This window comes from Glycine max, chromosome 9 (assembly GCF_000004515.6).
Source record: "Glycine max cultivar Williams 82 chromosome 9, Glycine_max_v4.0, whole genome shotgun sequence".
NCBI lineage: Eukaryota > Viridiplantae > Streptophyta > Magnoliopsida > Fabales > Fabaceae > Glycine > Glycine max.
In genome coordinates, this window is record NC_038245.2 from 31,206,740 (window position 1) to 31,225,280 (window position 18,541).

The 18,541-nt window shown below is 37.1% G+C and overlaps 2 protein-coding genes and 1 non-coding gene across 3 annotated transcripts; 1 reads left to right on the top strand and 2 right to left on the bottom strand.

Moving 5' to 3' along the window:
* Positions 1–3,226: 3,226 nt before the first annotated feature.
* Positions 3,227–3,333, bottom strand: LOC112998009 (small nucleolar RNA R71). Its single transcript, XR_003263056.1, has one exon. It is a non-coding gene; the product is annotated as a small nucleolar RNA R71 (small nucleolar RNA).
* Positions 3,334–10,125: 6,792 nt separating this feature from the next.
* LOC102664065 (uncharacterized) lies at positions 10,126–10,554 on the top strand. Its single transcript, XM_006588120.1, has one exon. The coding sequence runs from the start codon at positions 10,126–10,128 to the stop codon at positions 10,552–10,554; it is 429 nt and encodes a 142-aa protein (XP_006588183.1).
* Positions 10,555–16,173: 5,619 nt separating this feature from the next.
* On the bottom strand, positions 16,174–16,840 carry LOC102664202 (putative pectate lyase 17). The gene is made up of 3 exons (XM_006588121.1): positions 16,740–16,840; positions 16,509–16,644; positions 16,174–16,398 (listed from the first exon to the last, which is right to left on the bottom strand). The coding sequence occupies exons 1-3, from the start codon at positions 16,838–16,840 to the stop codon at positions 16,174–16,176; spliced, it is 462 nt and encodes a 153-aa protein (XP_006588184.1).
* Positions 16,841–18,541: the final 1,701 nt, after the last annotated feature.

An 18,541-nucleotide genomic window follows, 5' to 3' on the forward strand; every position in this document is an offset into this window, starting at 1 on the left:
TGAATTAAAGGGGTTGTATTTTGTAATGGGATGATGGCTGCTATATTAGAGCCTAGGATTGGTGACCTATCTCATTGGTTACTAAATATTTATTACACTTCAGTTGTGATTGATACTCTATAACTAGGTATTCTTTTTGTACATGAGATATTTGAGTACTATTGGTACCATATATAACTACCTTGATTTTTTTTTTAAAAAAAAATGCTCAAGACGAGAAATGAGAGTATCATGTTTTCGGAAACCAAAATGATTAGTGAGTTTGTCGTATCAATTTTTCATGTGGTAGAATCCTCGCATGGGTTCACAACTTGTTCGTTCTTCTCACTCTCTATTGATGTTGCCATTGCTCGTCTTCTTCTCTCTCTGGAATGTAAATTAAGATAGATGGATTTAGAAGAAATCAACAGTGGCATCGTTAGGGTTCTGTTGGGTTCGATGGGAATAAAAGGAATCTTGAGGAACTGCAAGATTTAGTCACTGTGCAACCACAACCAACAAATCTCTTCTGATTTGTTCAAAGCCAGCATTGACTTGGTGGGATAAAGAATGTTAGGTGTTGATCAAGATTGGGGTAGAGCTTGGTTTGTAGAGCCAGAAGTGGTTGTGACAGAATACTTGTAACTTGTGAAAAGTTAGTGCAATTTGGTGGTTGATAATTGCTATGCATACTTGGTTTTTGCACTTAAATTACATTGAAATTAACTCATTTCTTCTCTTTTAATGCTCTGTTTGATCCAAAAATATAGGAATTTATGTTCTTTTATATTTTCAGCTTAAGAAAGTTAATGTTAGTGAATTTTATAGTTTCATCTTTGTTTTGTAGAGTTTTGGTACAACAACAATGGATTGAAAGATGTTGAAGAACTAAAGTGGCTCACTTAGCATGCCTATATGCGCTCAACGTGAGAAGCCCAACTTAAAGGGACACATGTCAAGCATCTGGTAGTTATTCAAGTGATGTGCCATCATTTTCTTCTATTTCTTAAACCCTTTTTGCACCATTTTAATTACTGATTAGTCTTAATTGTCAAATTAATTAAGCAGTTTTATTATTTGGGCTCATTCAGCTAATTTGATGTTTTTAATCTAATTTCAGGAATTAATGAAACATTGGGCTTAATCCGGATTTTGGTTGTGGACTTGAAGAGGGCAAATAAAGCAGCGCTTACTTTAGTTAATTTCTAATTAGGAGATTGCAATTTTATTTTGTGGTTTAGTGTTTATTTCGTTTGGGCCAGAATAATGTAATAGGGCCCAGTTACTTTGAGTGACTCTTTTTAAATAGCATCCTTGGGATTCGTGCAAGGCTATTTTGTTAGGCTATTCATTATTCAGAGCTTTGTTTAGGGTTTTACGTTTTTCTATTCAAATGCTATTGTTCACGTAATGCAATTTTCCATTTTCTGCTTCTAATTACAATTTCGTTCTTGTTTCTTCTTCTGCTTTCATTTACGTTTCTATTTCATTTACGTTTCTGCTTCATTTACGTTTCTGCTTCTAGTTTCATTTACGTTTTCTGTTTGAATCTATGGAAGGCTAAATATTGTGGTGTTGTTTCCTTTTGAGGACGAACCTCAACTGTCTTCGAGGTTTTGTTTATAATGTGGCTTCCTAGCAGTTTTCCCTTCACCAGTTAACCCACATTCGTAATTTTAATCTGTGCACGCTTCGTGTTCGATTAATTGCCTCTGAGCCTAACTTGCGTTCATGCTTAATGGACGAAGGGCTAACTGGTGTATGTGTTGCATAATCACGTATTGACAACCCTTAGTTGATTTTCGCTTAGTAAATTGAAATAGGGTTGGATTAAGTGGTTAACTGTTAGGGATGAATTCTCCATAACCCAGGACAAGAGAATGGCTTCTGAATCAGAGGAAACAACCCGTTTTTAATATTATTAGTTTCGTATTCCAGTTTACTTGTTCTGTTCTTTAAATCACAAAACAAACAACCCCCCCCCCCAATCGTTACTGTTACTGCAAGTATATTATGAACATTTGGTTTATCATTGCTCATTGGGAAACGACCTAGGATCACTTCCTAGTTACTGCATTTTCACGTTTATTTGATTCAGGTACGACCTCGATCAAATTTGGCGCTGCTGCCGGGGAGCAGTGTCCAAAGGTTCATACTAGCTAGTGTCGTGTTAGTGTTTAATTATTTCGTGTTTTATGTTTAATTGTTAGTGTTGTGTTAGTATGTGTGTTAGTGTTGTTTAGTGTCCTGGTATTTTGTTTAGTGTGTGTTCTATTTTAGTGTCCTGGTATTTTGCTCCGGTTATCAGAATCGCAATTATTATATATGTATTTGGGGTAGAAAAAAATTTCCTACGCCATGGTAGCATGCCATAGGCTGGCTGAGGTCTCCATCATCCAAAAAAAGTGATTTTGTCAAAAGTTTTTTATTTTTCAAGTTTTATTCACTTATTTTTCTCAACTTACCATTTTTAGCTTCCATAGTTAGACTTTGAATTTTATTTTTTTTTTTTGAAATTTTATGTGCTATCTTCTCATCATTTTATAAGGTTGCTCACAAAATTTCAAGTCATTTGGATATAATTTGAGGGTAGTTGTAGTTCAAACCTATTCCTTTATTTACATGACAAGGCAACTAGTTGTGCATGCTGAATGTAGTGTATGACTAGATGCAATCCATCTGACTTACAACCCTTTGATCCTGAGATAGATAGGACATTTCATAGATTAGTTAGGCATTATTTTATACCTTTTGATCATCCTGAGCATTCCATTACTGGTGAATCTGTGCATTCTGTTATTGGTGATTTTTAACATCCTGATTTTGAGCATTATAATTTTGACCATTCTAATTTTGAACATTCCGAGAACATGGCACAACCTCCACCCCGTGAGAGGACTCTAAGGGAAATGGCTGCACCTGATTTCACCTACGAAAGCTTGTGCATCCAATACCCTGATGAGGATGTCCCATATGTTCTTAAAACTGGACTGATCCATTTGCTTCCAAAGTTTCATGGCCTTGCAGGTGAAGACCCGCACAAACATCTGAAAGAATTTCATATTGTCTGCTCCACCATGAAACCCCCAGCTGTCCAAGAGGATCACATATTTCTGAAGGCTTTTCCTCATTCTTTAGAGGGAGTGGCAAAGAACTGGTTGTATTACCTTGCTCCAAGGTCCATCACGAGCTGGGATGACCTTAAGAGACTATTCTTGAAATTTTTTTTCCTGCTTCCAGGACCACAACCATCAGGAAGGATATCTCAGGTATTAGACAACTCAGTGGAGAGAGCCTATACGAATACTGGGAGAGATTTTAAAAACTATGTGCCAGTTGCCCTCACCATCAGATTTCGGAGCAGCTTCTTCTCCAATATTTTTATGAAGGACTCAGTAATATGGAGAGAAGTATGATAGATGCTGCAAGTGGTGGAGCCCTTGGAGACATGACTCCTACTGAAGCCAGAAATTTAATTGAGAAGATGGCTTCCAACTCCCAGCAGTTTAGCGCCAGAAATGATGCTATAGTCATTAGAGGAGTGCATGAGGTAGCTACAAACTCATCTGCATCATCTAAAACTAAGAAGCTTGAAGGCAAACTAGATGCATTGGTTAACTTGGTAACCCAGTTGGCCTTGAATCAGAAATCTATACCTGTCGCAAGAGTCTGTGGTTTATGCTCCTCTGCTGACCACCATACAGACCTTTGCCCTTCCATGCAGCAACCTGGAGCAATTAAGCAGCCTAAAGCTTATGCTGCAAACATTTACAATAGACCTCCTCAACCTCAGCAACAAAATCAACCACAGCAAAACAATTATGACCTCTCCAGCAACAGATACAATCCTGGATGGAGGAATCACCCTAATCTCAGATGGTCTAGCCCTCAACAACAACAACAGCAGCCTGCTCCTTCCTTCCAAAATGTTGTTGGCCCAAGCAGACCATACATTCCTCCACCAATCCAACAACTGCAACAGCCCCAAAAACAGCAAACAGTTGAGGCTCCTCCACAACCTTCCCTCGAAGAACTTGTGAGGCAAATGACTATGCAAAACATTCAGTTTCAACAAGAGACCAGAGCCTCCATTCAGAGCTTAACCAATCAGATGGGACAATTGGCTACACAATTAAATCAACAACAGTCGCAGAATTCTGACAAGCTGCCTTCTCAATCTGTCCAAAATCCCAAAAATGCCAATGCCATTTCATTGAGGTCGGGAAAGCAGTGTCAAGGACCTCAACCCGTAGCACCTTTCTCATCTGCAAATGAACCTGCCCAACTTCACTCTACTCCAGAAAAAGGTGATGACAAAAATTTACCTAACAATTTCTGTGCAGGTGAATCTTCCACTGGTAATTCTGATTTGCAGAAGCAGCACATCCCTCTTCCATTCCCTCCAAGAGCAGTTCCCAACAAAAAAATGGAAGAGGCAGAGAAAGAGATCTTGGAAACATTTAGAAAAGTAGAGGTAAACATACCTCTGCTGGATGTAATAAAGCAAATTCCAAGATATGCTAAATTCTTGAAGGAGTTGTGCACTAATAAGCGGAAGCTTAAGGGAAGTGAATGAATTAGCATGGGCAGAAATGTCTCCGCATTGATTGGTAAATCTGTCCCCCAAATTCCTGAAAAATATAAAGATCCAGGTACATTCAGCATACCTTGTATTATAGGGAATAGTAAGTTTGACAATGCCATGCTAGATTTAGGAGCTTCTGTTAGTGTTATGCCTCTGTCTATTTTTAATTCTCTATCTCTAGGTCCCTTGCAGTCAACTGATGTGGTAATTCATTTAGCTAATAGAAGTGTTGCCTATCCTGTTGGTTTCATAGAAGATGTCTTAGTTAGAGTTGGTGAACTGATTTTCCCTGTTGATTTTTATATTTTGAATATGGAGGATGGATTTTCTCAAGGATCAGTTCCCATCATTCTAGGCAGACCCTTTATGAAAACTGCTAGAACTAAGATTGATGTATATGCAGGCACACTACCCATGGAGTTTGGTGATATAATTGTTCATTTTAATATTATGGATGCTATGAAATACCCATCTGAAGATCTTTATGTATTTCGTGCTGAAATAATTGACCATGTTGTTGATGAATACATGACTGATCTTTATTCTAATCTGCATGCCTCTCACTCTTCATGCATTGAGTCTGAAATTGTACTTGATCATATGTCTGAATTTGATGCTGAGAGTGAATCTGAAATTGATATTGATTGCATGTCTGGTGGTGGTGGTGTTTTACCTCTCGAGATTGATTTTATAGAGTCAGATAGGACTAACCATGTTTTAGGAAGTACACATACCTCTGACTTTCTTTATGAGGTACAGGCTAAGAAACCATCTCCTTCTACCACTATCCAGCCGGCCACACCAGAATTGAAGCCTCTGCCATCAAATTTAAAATATGCTTACTTGGATGATAGCAAAAAATTTTCAGTAATTATATTTGGCTCCCTTGCTGATGAGCAAGAGGAGAAGTTGTTGTTTGTTCTCAAGAAGCATAAGAAGGCTATAGGCTGGACCCTGGCGGACATTCCTGGTATTAACCCATCCACATGTATGCATCGAATAAATTTAAAGGATGGAGCTAAACCAGTAAGACAGCCACAGAGAAGACTCAACCCGGTGATTCTTGATGTAGTGAAGAAGGAGATAACCAAGCTTTTACAAGCTAGAATCATTTATCCTATCTCCGACAGCCAATGGGTGAGTCCCGTCCAGGTAGTCTCGAAGAAGACCGGCCTCACAGTGATAAAAAATGAGAATGAGGAGTTGATTCCTACTCGGGTGCAGAACAGTTGGAGAGTCTGCATCGACTATAGGAGGCTGAACCAGGTTACCAAAAAGGACCATTTTCCCCTGCCATTCATTGACCAGATGCTTGAACGCCTGGCAGGTAAATCTCACTACTGTTTCCTTGATGGTTTTTCTAGTTATATGCAAATTACTATTGCTCCTGAGGATCAGGAAAAGACAACATTCACCTGCCCCTTCGGCACTTTTGCCTATAGGAGGATGCCTTTCGGCCTGTGCAATGCCCCTGGTACCTTCCAGCGGTGCATGATTAGTATTTTCAGTGATTTCTTAGAAAATTGCATAGAGGTGTTTATGGATGATTTCACTGTATATGGATCCTCTTTTGATGGTTGTTTGGATAGTTTGGAAAAAGTTTTGAATAGATGCATCGAAACTAATCGTGTTCTAAATTTTGAAAAATGTCATTTTATGGTTGAGCAAGGTATAGTTTTAGGCCACGTTATTTCCAATAAGGGTATTGAAGTAGATCCTGCAAAAATTTCTGTTATTTCACAATTGCCTTACCCCTCTTGTGTGCGAGAGGTGCGATCTTTTCTTGGTCATGCAGGATTCTACAAGCGCTTTATAAGAGATTTTAGCAAAGTAGCCCTTCCACTGTCCAACTTGTTGCAAAAGGAGGTGGAGTTTGACTTTAATGACAAATGCAAAGAGGCTTTTGATTGCCTCAAAAGAGCGCTGACTACCACCTCCATCATCCAGGCACCCGACTGGACAGTCCCTTTTGAGCTTATGTGTGATGCATCAAATTATGCATTGGGGGTTGTCCTTGCTCAGAAAATTGATAAATTTCCCAGGGTGATATATTATGCTTTTTTATTTTTTCTTCTTTTTTTTTGTCTTTTCAACAAGTCACAAGAAAACGAAATGATGAAAACAAAGGAACTTTCATAAAACAAACTACAAATCCCCCAAACTTGTTTGAAACACACTCCCAAAAAAATTCCAAGGCCTCTTTTCTCCCTAAAGTTTAGGAAAACATGATTTTCCAATTTTTGGCTTGTAATGAGCTACAAAATGAAAAAAGGGGTTAAAGGCTTAAAGAGGGTGACACCGGATATCAATACAAGGTAGGCTTATTTGGCTAGTGGCTAAAAGAAAGAAAACCTAAATCATTTCAATCAATGCATGTGTAACAAGGAATGACAATAGAAACAAGGAAAAACCTAGAGAAATCTAGTACAAGGGTGAAATCACACATGAAAGAGCATGAATGGAATAACGCAATCCATCCACAAAATCCCAAAAACTCACAAGGCATAATTCCATCACACATGATCCACTTCAAAATTTTCAAGCCTACTTATCACTTCCACTATTACAACAATGGTTCAAATCAAGCATGACACCTCTCAATTAAAAATGATACATCTCTCACAATTTATACAAGTTAGAAATCCTATGAAAAACATGAGAAGGTGCCTGAATTCAACAAAGTATAGAAAACAACTGCTGCAAAATCTGTATATTTTTTATTTTTGTTTGTTTTGTATGTATAAACAATAAAAAATAGTAAAACAACAAAACAAAACAAATACAACAAAACAGAAAATAGAAAAGAGCAAAAAAACAGAAACAACATATAGATACAAAAAGACAAACAAAATAGAATACAACTAAACAAAAACAAAAAATAGATATAGACACAAAAATTAAAACAAAATACATAAATAGAAATAACAACAGAAACAATAAAAGCAACACTTTTGGCACCTTCCAAAGGTGCATGGTGAGTATCTTTTACGATTTATTAGAGAGTTTCATGTAGGTGTTTATGGATGATTTCACTGTTTATGGTTCTTCCTTTGATGCATGTTTGGATAGCCTAAAGGAATTTGGTCTCTAGTAGAGGTATTGAGGTCAATAAGACCAAGATTGATGTTATTACTTCTCTTCCTTACCCCATTTATGTGTGGGAAGTACGTTCTTTTCTTTGACATGCAAGTTTTTACATGAGGTTCATCCAAGATTTTAGCAAGATTGCCCTACCATTGTCCAAGCTTCTTTAGAAGGATGTAGATTTTGTGCTTGACCTGTCTTGTAGAGAGGTATTTGAAGAGTTAAGGAGGAGGCTTACCACCTCTCCTATTATGCAGCCACCGAATTTGGAGCTTCCATTTGAGCTCATGTCTGATACCTCCAAATATGCACTTCGGGGTTGTTTTTGTTGCAGAGATTTGATAGACTATCACATGTCATTGCTAACGCCTCACGCACTATGGATGCAACTCAAGTCAACTACACCACCACCGAAAAAGAGCTTTTAGCTATTGTTTTTGCATTAGATAAATTCAAATCTTATTTGTTTTCCTCCCATATTATTTTCTATACTGACCATGCAAACTTGAGGTACTTGTTGAAGAAGCTTGATGCTAAACCCAGATTGATCAGCTGGATGCTTCTTCTTTAGGAGTTTGATATCGAGATCAGAGACAAGACTGGTGCAAAAAACATGGTGGTTGATCATTTCAGTAGGATTGAGGGACCTGTTGATTCCCTCCCTATTAGGGATAACTTCCCTAATGAGCATTTGATGTAGTTGCATTCATCACATGTCACTCCTTTGTTTGCGAATATTGTGAATTTCATTGTTGCATCAATTCTAATACATAAACTTAAGAGTGATACCAAATACTATGTGTGGAATGATCCTTATTTGTGGAGGTTTGGTAGTGACCAAGTGATTCGCAGGTGTGTGTCCGATCATGAGATTCAGTCTATTCTATAATTTTGTCATGGCACACCTACCGACAGTCATTTTGGTCCTCAACGAATCTCTAGGAGGATTTTAGATTGATGGGTTCTAATGGCCCACCATTTTTAGAGATGCTCATCGTTTTTCACCACCTATGGGCAGTGTCAGAGAGCGAGATAAACCATTACACATAGGCATGAGAGATTCCCCAACATCCCATAATTTTTTGTGATATTTTTTATGTGTTGATTTTATAGGTCCATTTCCTATTTCTCATGGTTTTTAATATGTCTTACTCGTTGTTGATTATGTTTCCAGGTGGGTTGAAGCTAAGGCCACTAGAACTAATGATTCTAAAGTTGTTGGGGATTTTGTGAGATCTAATATTTTTTGTAGGTTTGGTGTGCCTAGAGCCATTATTAGTGACTAGGGGAGCCACTTCGGTAATAGGTCATTGGCATCCTTGCTCTAGAAGTATGGGATTGTGCACAGAGTTGCTACAACTTATCATCCCCAAACTAATGGGAAAATGAAGATTTTTAATAGAGAGATGAAGCAAGTGTTGCAGAAGGTAGTACAACCCAACAGGAAGGATTGGAGCAGGTTACTTGATGATGCTCTATGGGCCCACATGACCCCTTACCGAACACCTTTGGGGATGTGATGCAATCCTACCCCGCAAGGGCATTGGATAGAAGACTCCAAGTAGAATGGGCCAAAGATGCAAGAGAAGGCCCTAGGGTTCTTATGAGCCTTAGGGTAGATTTCGGGCCCATGGGCTAAGTACGAGCCCACTTATCTTTGTACATATTAGAATAAGGTTTCATTAATTTTGGGTCTTGTATTTTGGGCTCCATAATGTAGGTAGGGTACCCTAGAAATATAGGAATTTTCAGCCCTTGTATTTTAGGGCACCTAGACTAGTTTTTGTATTAGGGGTAGTTTTGTAATTTCACATGCACTAAGTGGATATTTGATGTGTGTGGTTGGAAATAAATTTAATTGAATTGGTAGAAGCCCAATCCAATTAAATTTTAGAGGGGGAGGTGAGCATTTGCTTACTACACCCCATTGCCACATCATATAGTCACACTTTGTGCATGTCCTTCATGCTTTTCATGCCTCATGACACCTAAGCACACTTAGTGGAGAATCTTGGAATTGATCTTGGATTAGTGGGCTGAACCATAACTAAAATTCACTAATCATAATTAGTGAAATTTTGGCTCCAAAGTTTGGCTCCACAAATTCAATTTCAAATTCAAGTGAAATTTGAATTTCCCTCCAATTTTGTGTGACACTTAGGCTATAAATAGAGGTCATGTGTGTGCATTTTTTTCAACTTTGATCATTTGAATATTAACTTCAGATTTCAGAGCTCTTTATGAGCACAAAATTTCGTGCTCTTCTCTCCCTCTCCCTTCATTCATCTCCTTCCTCCAAGCTCTTATCCATGGCCTCCTATGGTGGTGAGCTTCTTCTAGACTCATCTTCTCCTTGAAGTGGCGTCTCCTCTCTCTCTTCCTTTTCCATTCCGCTGCCATTTATCTTCCAAGAAGCAAAGGAATCCATTGATGAAGAAGATCTTAGGCCTACAAGCTCCAATGGAGCTTGCATCAGGATGTCTCCCTATAGGGTGGTTTTTGGTAAGGCATGCCACCTTCCAGTGGAGATTAAGCACCGTGCTTATTGGGAGGTGAAAAGTTATAACATGGCATTTGATGAAGCGGGTATGGAAAGGAAGCTTCAATTACAAGAACTTGAGGAGATCCGCTTAGAAGACTATGAGAATTCCAAGATTTACAAGGAGAAAGTGAAGAGGTTTCACAACTCTAGGATTCTTCGGAAGAAGTTCTATATTGGCCAAAAAGTGCTCTTGTTTAACTCTCGCCTCAAGCTTAATTCCGGTAAACTTCGATCTAGATGGGATGGTCTTTTTGTTATTACTAATGTTTTTTCCCATGGTGCAGTTGACATTAAAAATGAAGTTACTAGCAAATTTTTTAAAGTGAGCAGTCACCAACCCAAGCTTGTTCATGAGAGCCCCTAAGTAGAGGAGGAATTTTGGACCTCTCTTTGGTCTTGCCAATTTTATGTGATGATGTGCCTTGAATGGCACTTGAGGAGTTTCCTTCCCTTTTCTTTTATATGTTGTCTCTTTGTTTGCATTTCATTACGTGCTCACATTAAGGACAATGTGCATTTCAAGTGTGACGGACAGTTTAGAAAAATCTGTTTTCTGTTTTTCTATTTTCTATTTTCTCTATTTTTTGTTTTTTTTTTCATTTCTGTTGTTATTTTTGTTTCTTTATTTTGTTTTAATTTTTGTGTCTGTATCTGTTTTCTGTTTCTGTTTAGTTGTATTCTGTTTTGTCTGTCTTTATGTCTTTGTGTATTGTTTACATTTTGTTGCTATTTTTGGTTTTCTGCTTTGTTGTATTTGTTTTGTTTTGTTGTTTTACACTTTTTATTGTTTTTACATACAAAAAATAAAAAACATACAAATTTTGCAATTGCTGTTTTCTATTGTTTTTGTTGAATTTAGGCACTTTCTCATGTTTTTCATAGGATTTCTAACTTGTATAAATTGTGAGAGATGTATCATTTTTAGTTGAGAGGTTTCATGCTTGATGTGAACCATTGTTGCCATTGTGGAAGTGATAAGTAGGCTTGAAAATTTTGAGGTGGATCATGTGATTTAGCTCCATGTAGAGCTTGTAAGCCTTGGATCTTCTTCATCAATGAAGCCCTTTGTTTCTTGAAGATCAATGGCGGTAGAATGGAGAAGGAGGAAAGGTGATTGGAGACACCACTTCAAGGAGAAGATGAGTCAAGAACAAGCTCACCACCATAGGAAGCCATGGATAAGAGCTTGGACGTAGGAGAAGATGAGTGGAGGGAAAAGGAGAGAACGAGCATGAAATTTATGCCTCAAATGAGGTCTGGACTTTGAAGTGTAATTTCTTAAATGATCAAAGTTAAAAAAATGCACACACAAGACCTTTATTTATAGCCTAAGTGTTACACAAAATTGGAGGGAAATTTGAATTTCTATTCAAATTTCACTTGAATTTGAATTTGAATTTGTGGAGCCAAAATTTCACTAATTATGATTAGTGAATTTTAGCTATGGCTCAGCCAACTAATCCAAGATCAAGTCCAAGATTCTTCACTAAGTGTGCTTAGATGTCATGAGGCATGTAAAGCATGAAGGGCATGCACAAAGTGTGACTATATGATGTAGCAATGGGGTGTAGCAACCAAATGCTCACCTCCCCCTTAGGATGGCCCAAAATTTAATTGAATTGAGCTTCTCCTAATTCAATTAAATTTCTCTCCCAACACACACACACATCAAATAGTGCACTTAATTCATGTGAAATTACAAAATTACCCATAATACAAAAACTAGTCTAGGTGCCCTAAAATACAAGGGATGAAAAATCCTACATTACTAGGGTAGCCTCCCTGCACTATGGAGCCCTAAATACAAGGCCCAAAAATAATGAAACCCTAATCTAATATGTACAAAGATAAGTGGGCTCATACTTAGCCCGTGGGCCCAAAATCTACCCTAAGGCTCATGAGAACCCTAGGGCCTTCTCCTGCATCTTTGGTCCAATCTTCTTGGAATCTCTTAGCCATGGCTTTGGTGATGGGTCCCTCCTTAGGAGGATTGCATTATCATGTGTAATGGAATTATGCCTTGTGAGTTTTTGGGATTTTATGGATGAATTGCATTATTCCATTCACGCTATTTCATGTTTGATTTCACCCTTGTGCTAGATTACTCTAGGTTTTTCCTTGCTTCTCTTGTCATTCCTTGTTGCACATGCATTGATTGAAATGATTTAGGCCTTTTTTTCTTTTAGCCACTAGCCAAATAAGCCTACCTTGCACTAATATCCATTGTCACCCTCTTTGATCCATTAACCCCTTCTTTCATTTTGTAGCTCATTACAAGCCAAAAAGTGGAAAATCATCTTATCCTAAACTTCAAGGAGAAAAGAGGCCCTAAAATTGTTTTGGGAGTGGGTTTCAACAAGTGTTAGGGATTCGTACTTTGTTTTATGAAAGTTCCTTTGTTTTCATCTTTTCATTTTCTTGTGACTAGTTGAAAAGAAAAATAAAGACAAAAAGTATAAAAGAAAAGAGAAAAAATGATGGCACCTCTAACTCGTCTTCTCTACAAAGACCAGTTCCATTGATCTGACGAGGCTCAGGCAGCTTTTGACACCTTGAAAGTCACCATGAGCCACGCTCCAGTACTCGCATTACTTCAGCAAATAATTCTGCCTTAAATTGCTCTGTTCCTCGACTTATATCCGAGAGTTGCACACAATCACTTCGACAGTCAAGCGATGGCGGCAATATCTTCTAAGTCACCCTTTGTGATTCTCATGGATCATAAGAGCCTATGAGAATTGATGACCTAATTAATTCAGACACCGGAACAACATTATTACCTTGTAAAACTTCTCGGCTATGATTATACCATCAAGAATAAATCGGGGTAAACCAACATTGTGGCTGATGCACTATCTCGAAGGAACGAAAAAATAGCATAGGCTTCTTGGATATTATCTATGCCTCATTTCCAGTTCCATAGCGACCTTAGAAAAGAATTACGAGATACTACAAAGTATGTCACCCTATTCAAGCTATCCATTATCATCCTCTTGATCACCCTAGATTTTCCATCAACGAAGAACTGCTTCTTCACAAGAGTGCATTTGGTTGAACAAAAGGAACTCATTCATTACCCTCTTGCTTGAGGAATTCCACAAATCCTCTTTGGGAGGTCACACTGGTTTTACCAAAACACTGAGTTGACTTTAACAAAGCTTCACTTGGCCTGACATGAGGAAAGATGTCCAACTATTTGTCAAATCCTACACTGACTGCCAACACACGAAGTACATGCCGCAAAAGCCACACTGTTTGCTTCAGCCTATTCCACCTCCTACTTGCCCCTAGGAAGACATAGCCTTGGACTTCATCATAGGTCTCCTTGTATACCAAAGAGCAACTGTAATTCTAACAGTAGTAGATCATTTTTTGAAAGGTGCTCACCTTGGTATGCTCCCCACACACTTAACAACCCATAAGATTGCTCAACTCTTTATCGACATGATGTGTAAGTTACATGGGTTCCCAAAAAGCTTGATTTCTGACAGAGACCTTGATTTCATGAGCCGCTTCTAGCAAGAGCTCTTCAAAATCAATGGCACTAAGCTACACATGAGAACAACGTATCATCCTTAAAGTGGCGGATAAACTGAGGTTCTGAATCGCATACTGGAGCAGTATTTGCAAGTCTTCGTGCATAACCAGCCCTCGTAATGGGGAAAGTTTCTCAGCTTGGCAGGATGGTGTTATAACACCACTAGCCATTCGTCCACCAATCTGACCCCGTATGAGGTGACTTATGGTAAACCACCCCCCAGTATACCATACTAGTTACTGGCTCCTCTTCTGTCGAGGCATTAGATTTTCTGCAGCGTTCACGACAAGAGGCTTTCCAACTTCTCTAACGAAAGCTTGAACGTGCCTAGGAGATAATGAAGAAAGGTTCTGACATGCATCATCGTGATGTATCATTCAACATTGAAGATAGGGTATATGTGAGGTTGAGACCATGCCGACAATCTTCAGTTTTGGGACAGGCTTACCAAAAACTGGGAAGAGGTACTACGATCCTTACAAAGTCATTGAGAAGATAGGATGAGTAGCTTACAAATTGGCCCCCCCTAAATCGTTCAAAATCTATCCTGTTTTTCATTGCTCTCTATTGAAACCACATTTTGGACCACCGCACTCTAACACCTCTCTTCCGCCATCAGCAACCAAGGATAAGCCCATCATCCAACCTCTAACTATTTTGGATCATAAATGGGATAATCCTACCCCACCCAAGCTTCTGGTACTTGTACAATGGCTTGGGCTAAGTCTTGAAGACTCCACTTAGGAAGAATGGACCGAGTTGCAAGCCACATATCACTTTGAGGATAAAGTGTTTCTCATATGGCCAGGGGATGATAGCACTCAATACCAGAGACCCAAACACATTAGTAGGAAGCCCACATATTGGGAGGAATATATTCACTAAGTTGTTACTCTTAGACTATTACTCTTAGTAGTGATAAAATAAAGCATTCTATTATAGTGGAATTGCATTATCCTTGTTTTCTGTTTTAGTGGAATACCTAGTGGTACATGTGTCAAGCAATGATAGGGTTTGTTAGAGTTTTCTGTTTTATGTCTCCTGATGTAGAACAATATATATGTGAATGCGTAAGGCAGAAAAGGGACCAAAAAATTACTAAACATTTGCTCTATTCCTCCCTTATTTTCTGGAGGTACCCTTCCTGACCTCGAACATAGGAAGTTTCTTTATCAATACTCAGCACCCTATCAAGAATATTATTAATAATTGACATAAAATCATTACAAACATTCTATGGAGAAAAGAGGTTATTGAATTAGGAAATGACTACATCACATTTATCCCTATGGTCATGAACAACATTCCCATATTCACGTGTTAAGGAGGAGATGAAATTTGATATTTTCGTAGAGGTTGCGGTTGAGTAGAAGAATTTGGAATTAACATTAGCATCCTTTAGCCAAAAATATTTTGATATCTGATGTGAGTAAGATTCCTCTTGAGCAATGTGAGTAAGATTCCTCATGAGCATTGATTGAAACAGGAGTACTCTCCATTTCTCTTCTACATATCTCAACTTTTTCTCAAAAATTCCTCTTGATTACCCCCCCCCCCCCCCACAGTCATTCATCTCTTTTGAACCAGAAGCTATTTTGTCTAGAAAATTATTAGAATTGGAAGAAGACCAGCCTCTCATCACCGCAGCTTCCAGGTCTGGATCAAGGGGAACCAGCCATTTTGAAAGTGAATTTTATTTTTCTGAAGTTTATTCTTTGGAAAATATTTGGGTCTTATACTTATAAATAATAAAATAAAATTAAAACTATTTCTTTAATGTTCTTTCTTTGTAATAAGTGTATGAAGCATTAATCTCTTAACTTTGTCCCATGTTATTGCTCCCCACGAAATATATACTTCCTCATAATGGGCAACAATATTTTCTATCATTGGTCAACATAATAGCAACATATCCTAATTAAACATTAATTCAATAACTAATAGGTTATTGTATGAAAATTTGTTTGTTTGAAATAAAATTTTTGAGAGTACATTCAAGTGTCTTCTTAAGGTAAATGTAAGTTATCTAGAAATATTTTTTGAGATTGGAGATTTTTTCTATCATAAATAGATATTATCTTCTCTTCCTAAAATCCTATAAAAAATAAATTAAAATAAGTAAAAACATTATCTCAATACTTAACATCATAAAACCAGGTTGATACAAACATGGAAATAAAAAGGATTACTTTTTTTGAAGAATTCAAATTTAGGAAACAATTTTAAAAGATCTTCAAGATTGTTGGATATCTATTAAAATTTTCATTACAGTCCAATATGTGAATTATAATAACCGTGAATTTCATAATTTACAAGGTTTAGAATTCAAATTTAAAGTACAAATTTTGATCCTCTAATTCAATACAACTAATTCATTTACTAGGTTTAAATCCTATCTGAATCCAACTAATTCAATACAAGATCCCTCTTATATTTTTTAGTTGATCAATATTTAGAGGTTTTATTGCATGGTAACACATCTGATGAACGCGTCAATGATCTCACATATTTGGAATCAAAAACTTTAAACCTTTGTTCCTTGCTATAATTTGGTTTTGGCACACGTCTTCCTTTTGTTACTGCAAAAGAGGCTCCATTTTCAAAAGCATCCCTCACTAAATGAAATTCCCATCTATCCCCATTTTTATGGCTACCCTTTCTCCATGTCACCTACGCACATTAAACAATTGGCATAACACTAACATTAAGTATATATACTTAAGTGACTAGTTATTAATTGAATATTAAGTGGTTGAAATGGAATTTGTAAAATTTCTTACCTCCTTACTCCTTGTTATTGGTGCTATGAAGAGGTTAGCTTCGCTTTTGAGGCTAGGTTCCATGCTTCCCCCAATTGCATATTGCACCCATCCCTGGTAAAGATTGTTGGCCACATGTGCATATCCATGGCGAATCCTAGAAAGTTAATTTGTTTGTCAATATGAAAAATTAATATTGTCTAAAGCATTTTAATTTATGTATTTTAATTTTTTAATTTAGCAATAAGTTACCTTGGCATGCGTTGATTGCAATTAGGTCCAAAATGGTTGTACACAATGGTAACCTTCATGTTTTGGTCTCTCACATATCCATCATCATGCCCAAGAAGCATGACCTTGTCTTGGTTTTATAACCATTGCCTAACATTTATGATTTTAAACATAAGGATGCACATGCTAAAGTTGAATATGTAAAAAGGTTGCATGAGCAAGTGAAGGCTCAAATTGCATGTGGAAGCAAAGCTTTCCAAGTTTATTTTGATGATGCCAAAGACTCAAGTCAATAATCAAGAGTCAAACAAGTTTTAAGAATCAAGATTCAAGTGAAGATTCAAGAGAAGACTCAAGATATGCAAGAACTTCAAGAAAAACATCAAGATAAGTATAAAAATATTTTTTCAAAAGAAAAGATTGAATAGCACAATTTGTCCAAAAGAATTTTTCAAAGAAAAATCTTTTACCAAGAGTTTTACTCTCTGGTAATCGATTACCAAAAGGCAGTAATCGATTACCAGTAGCCAACATTCTTTTCAAACTGATTTACAAAGCAATAATCAATTACCATGAGCATGTAATCTATTACCAATGTTTTTAAACGTTGGATTTCAAATTTCAAAAGTAACAACTTGTGATAAAACATTTTCAAACTTGTGTAATCGATTACACAATATATGTAATCGATTACCAGTGTTTCTAAACGTTTTGATTTTTAAATTTAAACATGAAGAGTCACATTTGTTCATGTGTAATCGATTACACTATGATGATAATCGATTACCAGTGACTTATTTTGAAAAATAAATTACCAAAAGTCACAATTCTTAAAGTGACTAGTTTCTGAAGATTTTTTAAGAGTCACAACTTTTAAAGTGGCTAGTTTTCAAAAAGAGTCACAACTTTTAAAGTGACTAGTTTTCAAAAGAGTAATAACTTTTAAAGTGACTAGTTTTAAAGAAATTGCCAAGAGTCACAAACTTTAACTTGAGTCATCAAATGATTATAAATATGTGACCATGGCACGAATTTCAAAATAGATTCATTTCATTAAAAAAACAGATTTCTTTTGTTCATTCAAAGCATTCTTCTAAGAGCTTTTGTTCAAAACTTTCTTTATTCAAGAAAAGTTCATTGGCCAAAAACTTGTGTTATTCTTCTTCTTCATTCCTTCTCCCTCCTGCCAAAAGAATTCAAAGAACTAACCGTCTGAGAATTCTTTTGATTCTTTCCTTCTCCCTCTTGCCAAAAGAATTCAAAGAACTAACCGTCTGATAATTCTTTTGATTCCCCAAACAAAGAATTCAAAGAACTAACCGTCTTAGAATTCTTTGCCCAAATACTGAATTCAAAGAACTAACCGTCTGAGAATTTTGTGTAAGAAGCGGGTAGCTTCTTGGTTGTAATAGTGAACACAAGGGAGGGTACATCCTTTGTGGTTTGCTTCAAGTAGAGGGTGCATCTACTTGGTTGTTCAAAGAGAACAAGGGAGGGTACATCCTTTGTGGCTCTTTGCTTGTAAAGGATTTTACAAGGTTATTGGAAATCTCAAGAACCGTGGGTTGCTTGGGGACTGGACGTAGGCACGGGTTGTGGCCGAACCAGTATAAATCTTGTGTTTTCTTTCTTCTTCCCTACACTATTTACTTTTCTGTTGTGCACTTTTTATTTCCGCTTTACTTTTGTCTAAGTTATTGTTTCTGTTCTTTACCTTCTCATAACTTAGTAGTAAAGCCTAATTGAATCTAGTAATATTAAGAAGGATAAATTTTAATTAGTCAAGACACATTAATAATTAATTCAATCCCCCCTTCTTAATT

Coding starts and splice junctions, on each gene's coding strand:
- LOC102664065 (XM_006588120.1), top strand. CDS start 10,126: ATGTCTCCCTATAGGGTGGTTTTTGGTAAGGCATGCCACCTTCCAGTG.
- LOC102664202 (XM_006588121.1), bottom strand. CDS start 16,840: ATGCTTCTTGGGCATGATGATGGATATGTGAGAGACCAAAACATGAAG. Junction 16,645..16,739: donor TGCAATCAACGCATGCCAAG/GTAACTTATTGC, acceptor TTAACTTTCTAG/GATTCGCCATGGATATGCAC. Junction 16,399..16,508: donor CAATAACAAGGAGTAAGGAG/GTAAGAAATTTT, acceptor TAATGTGCGTAG/GTGACATGGAGAAAGGGTAG.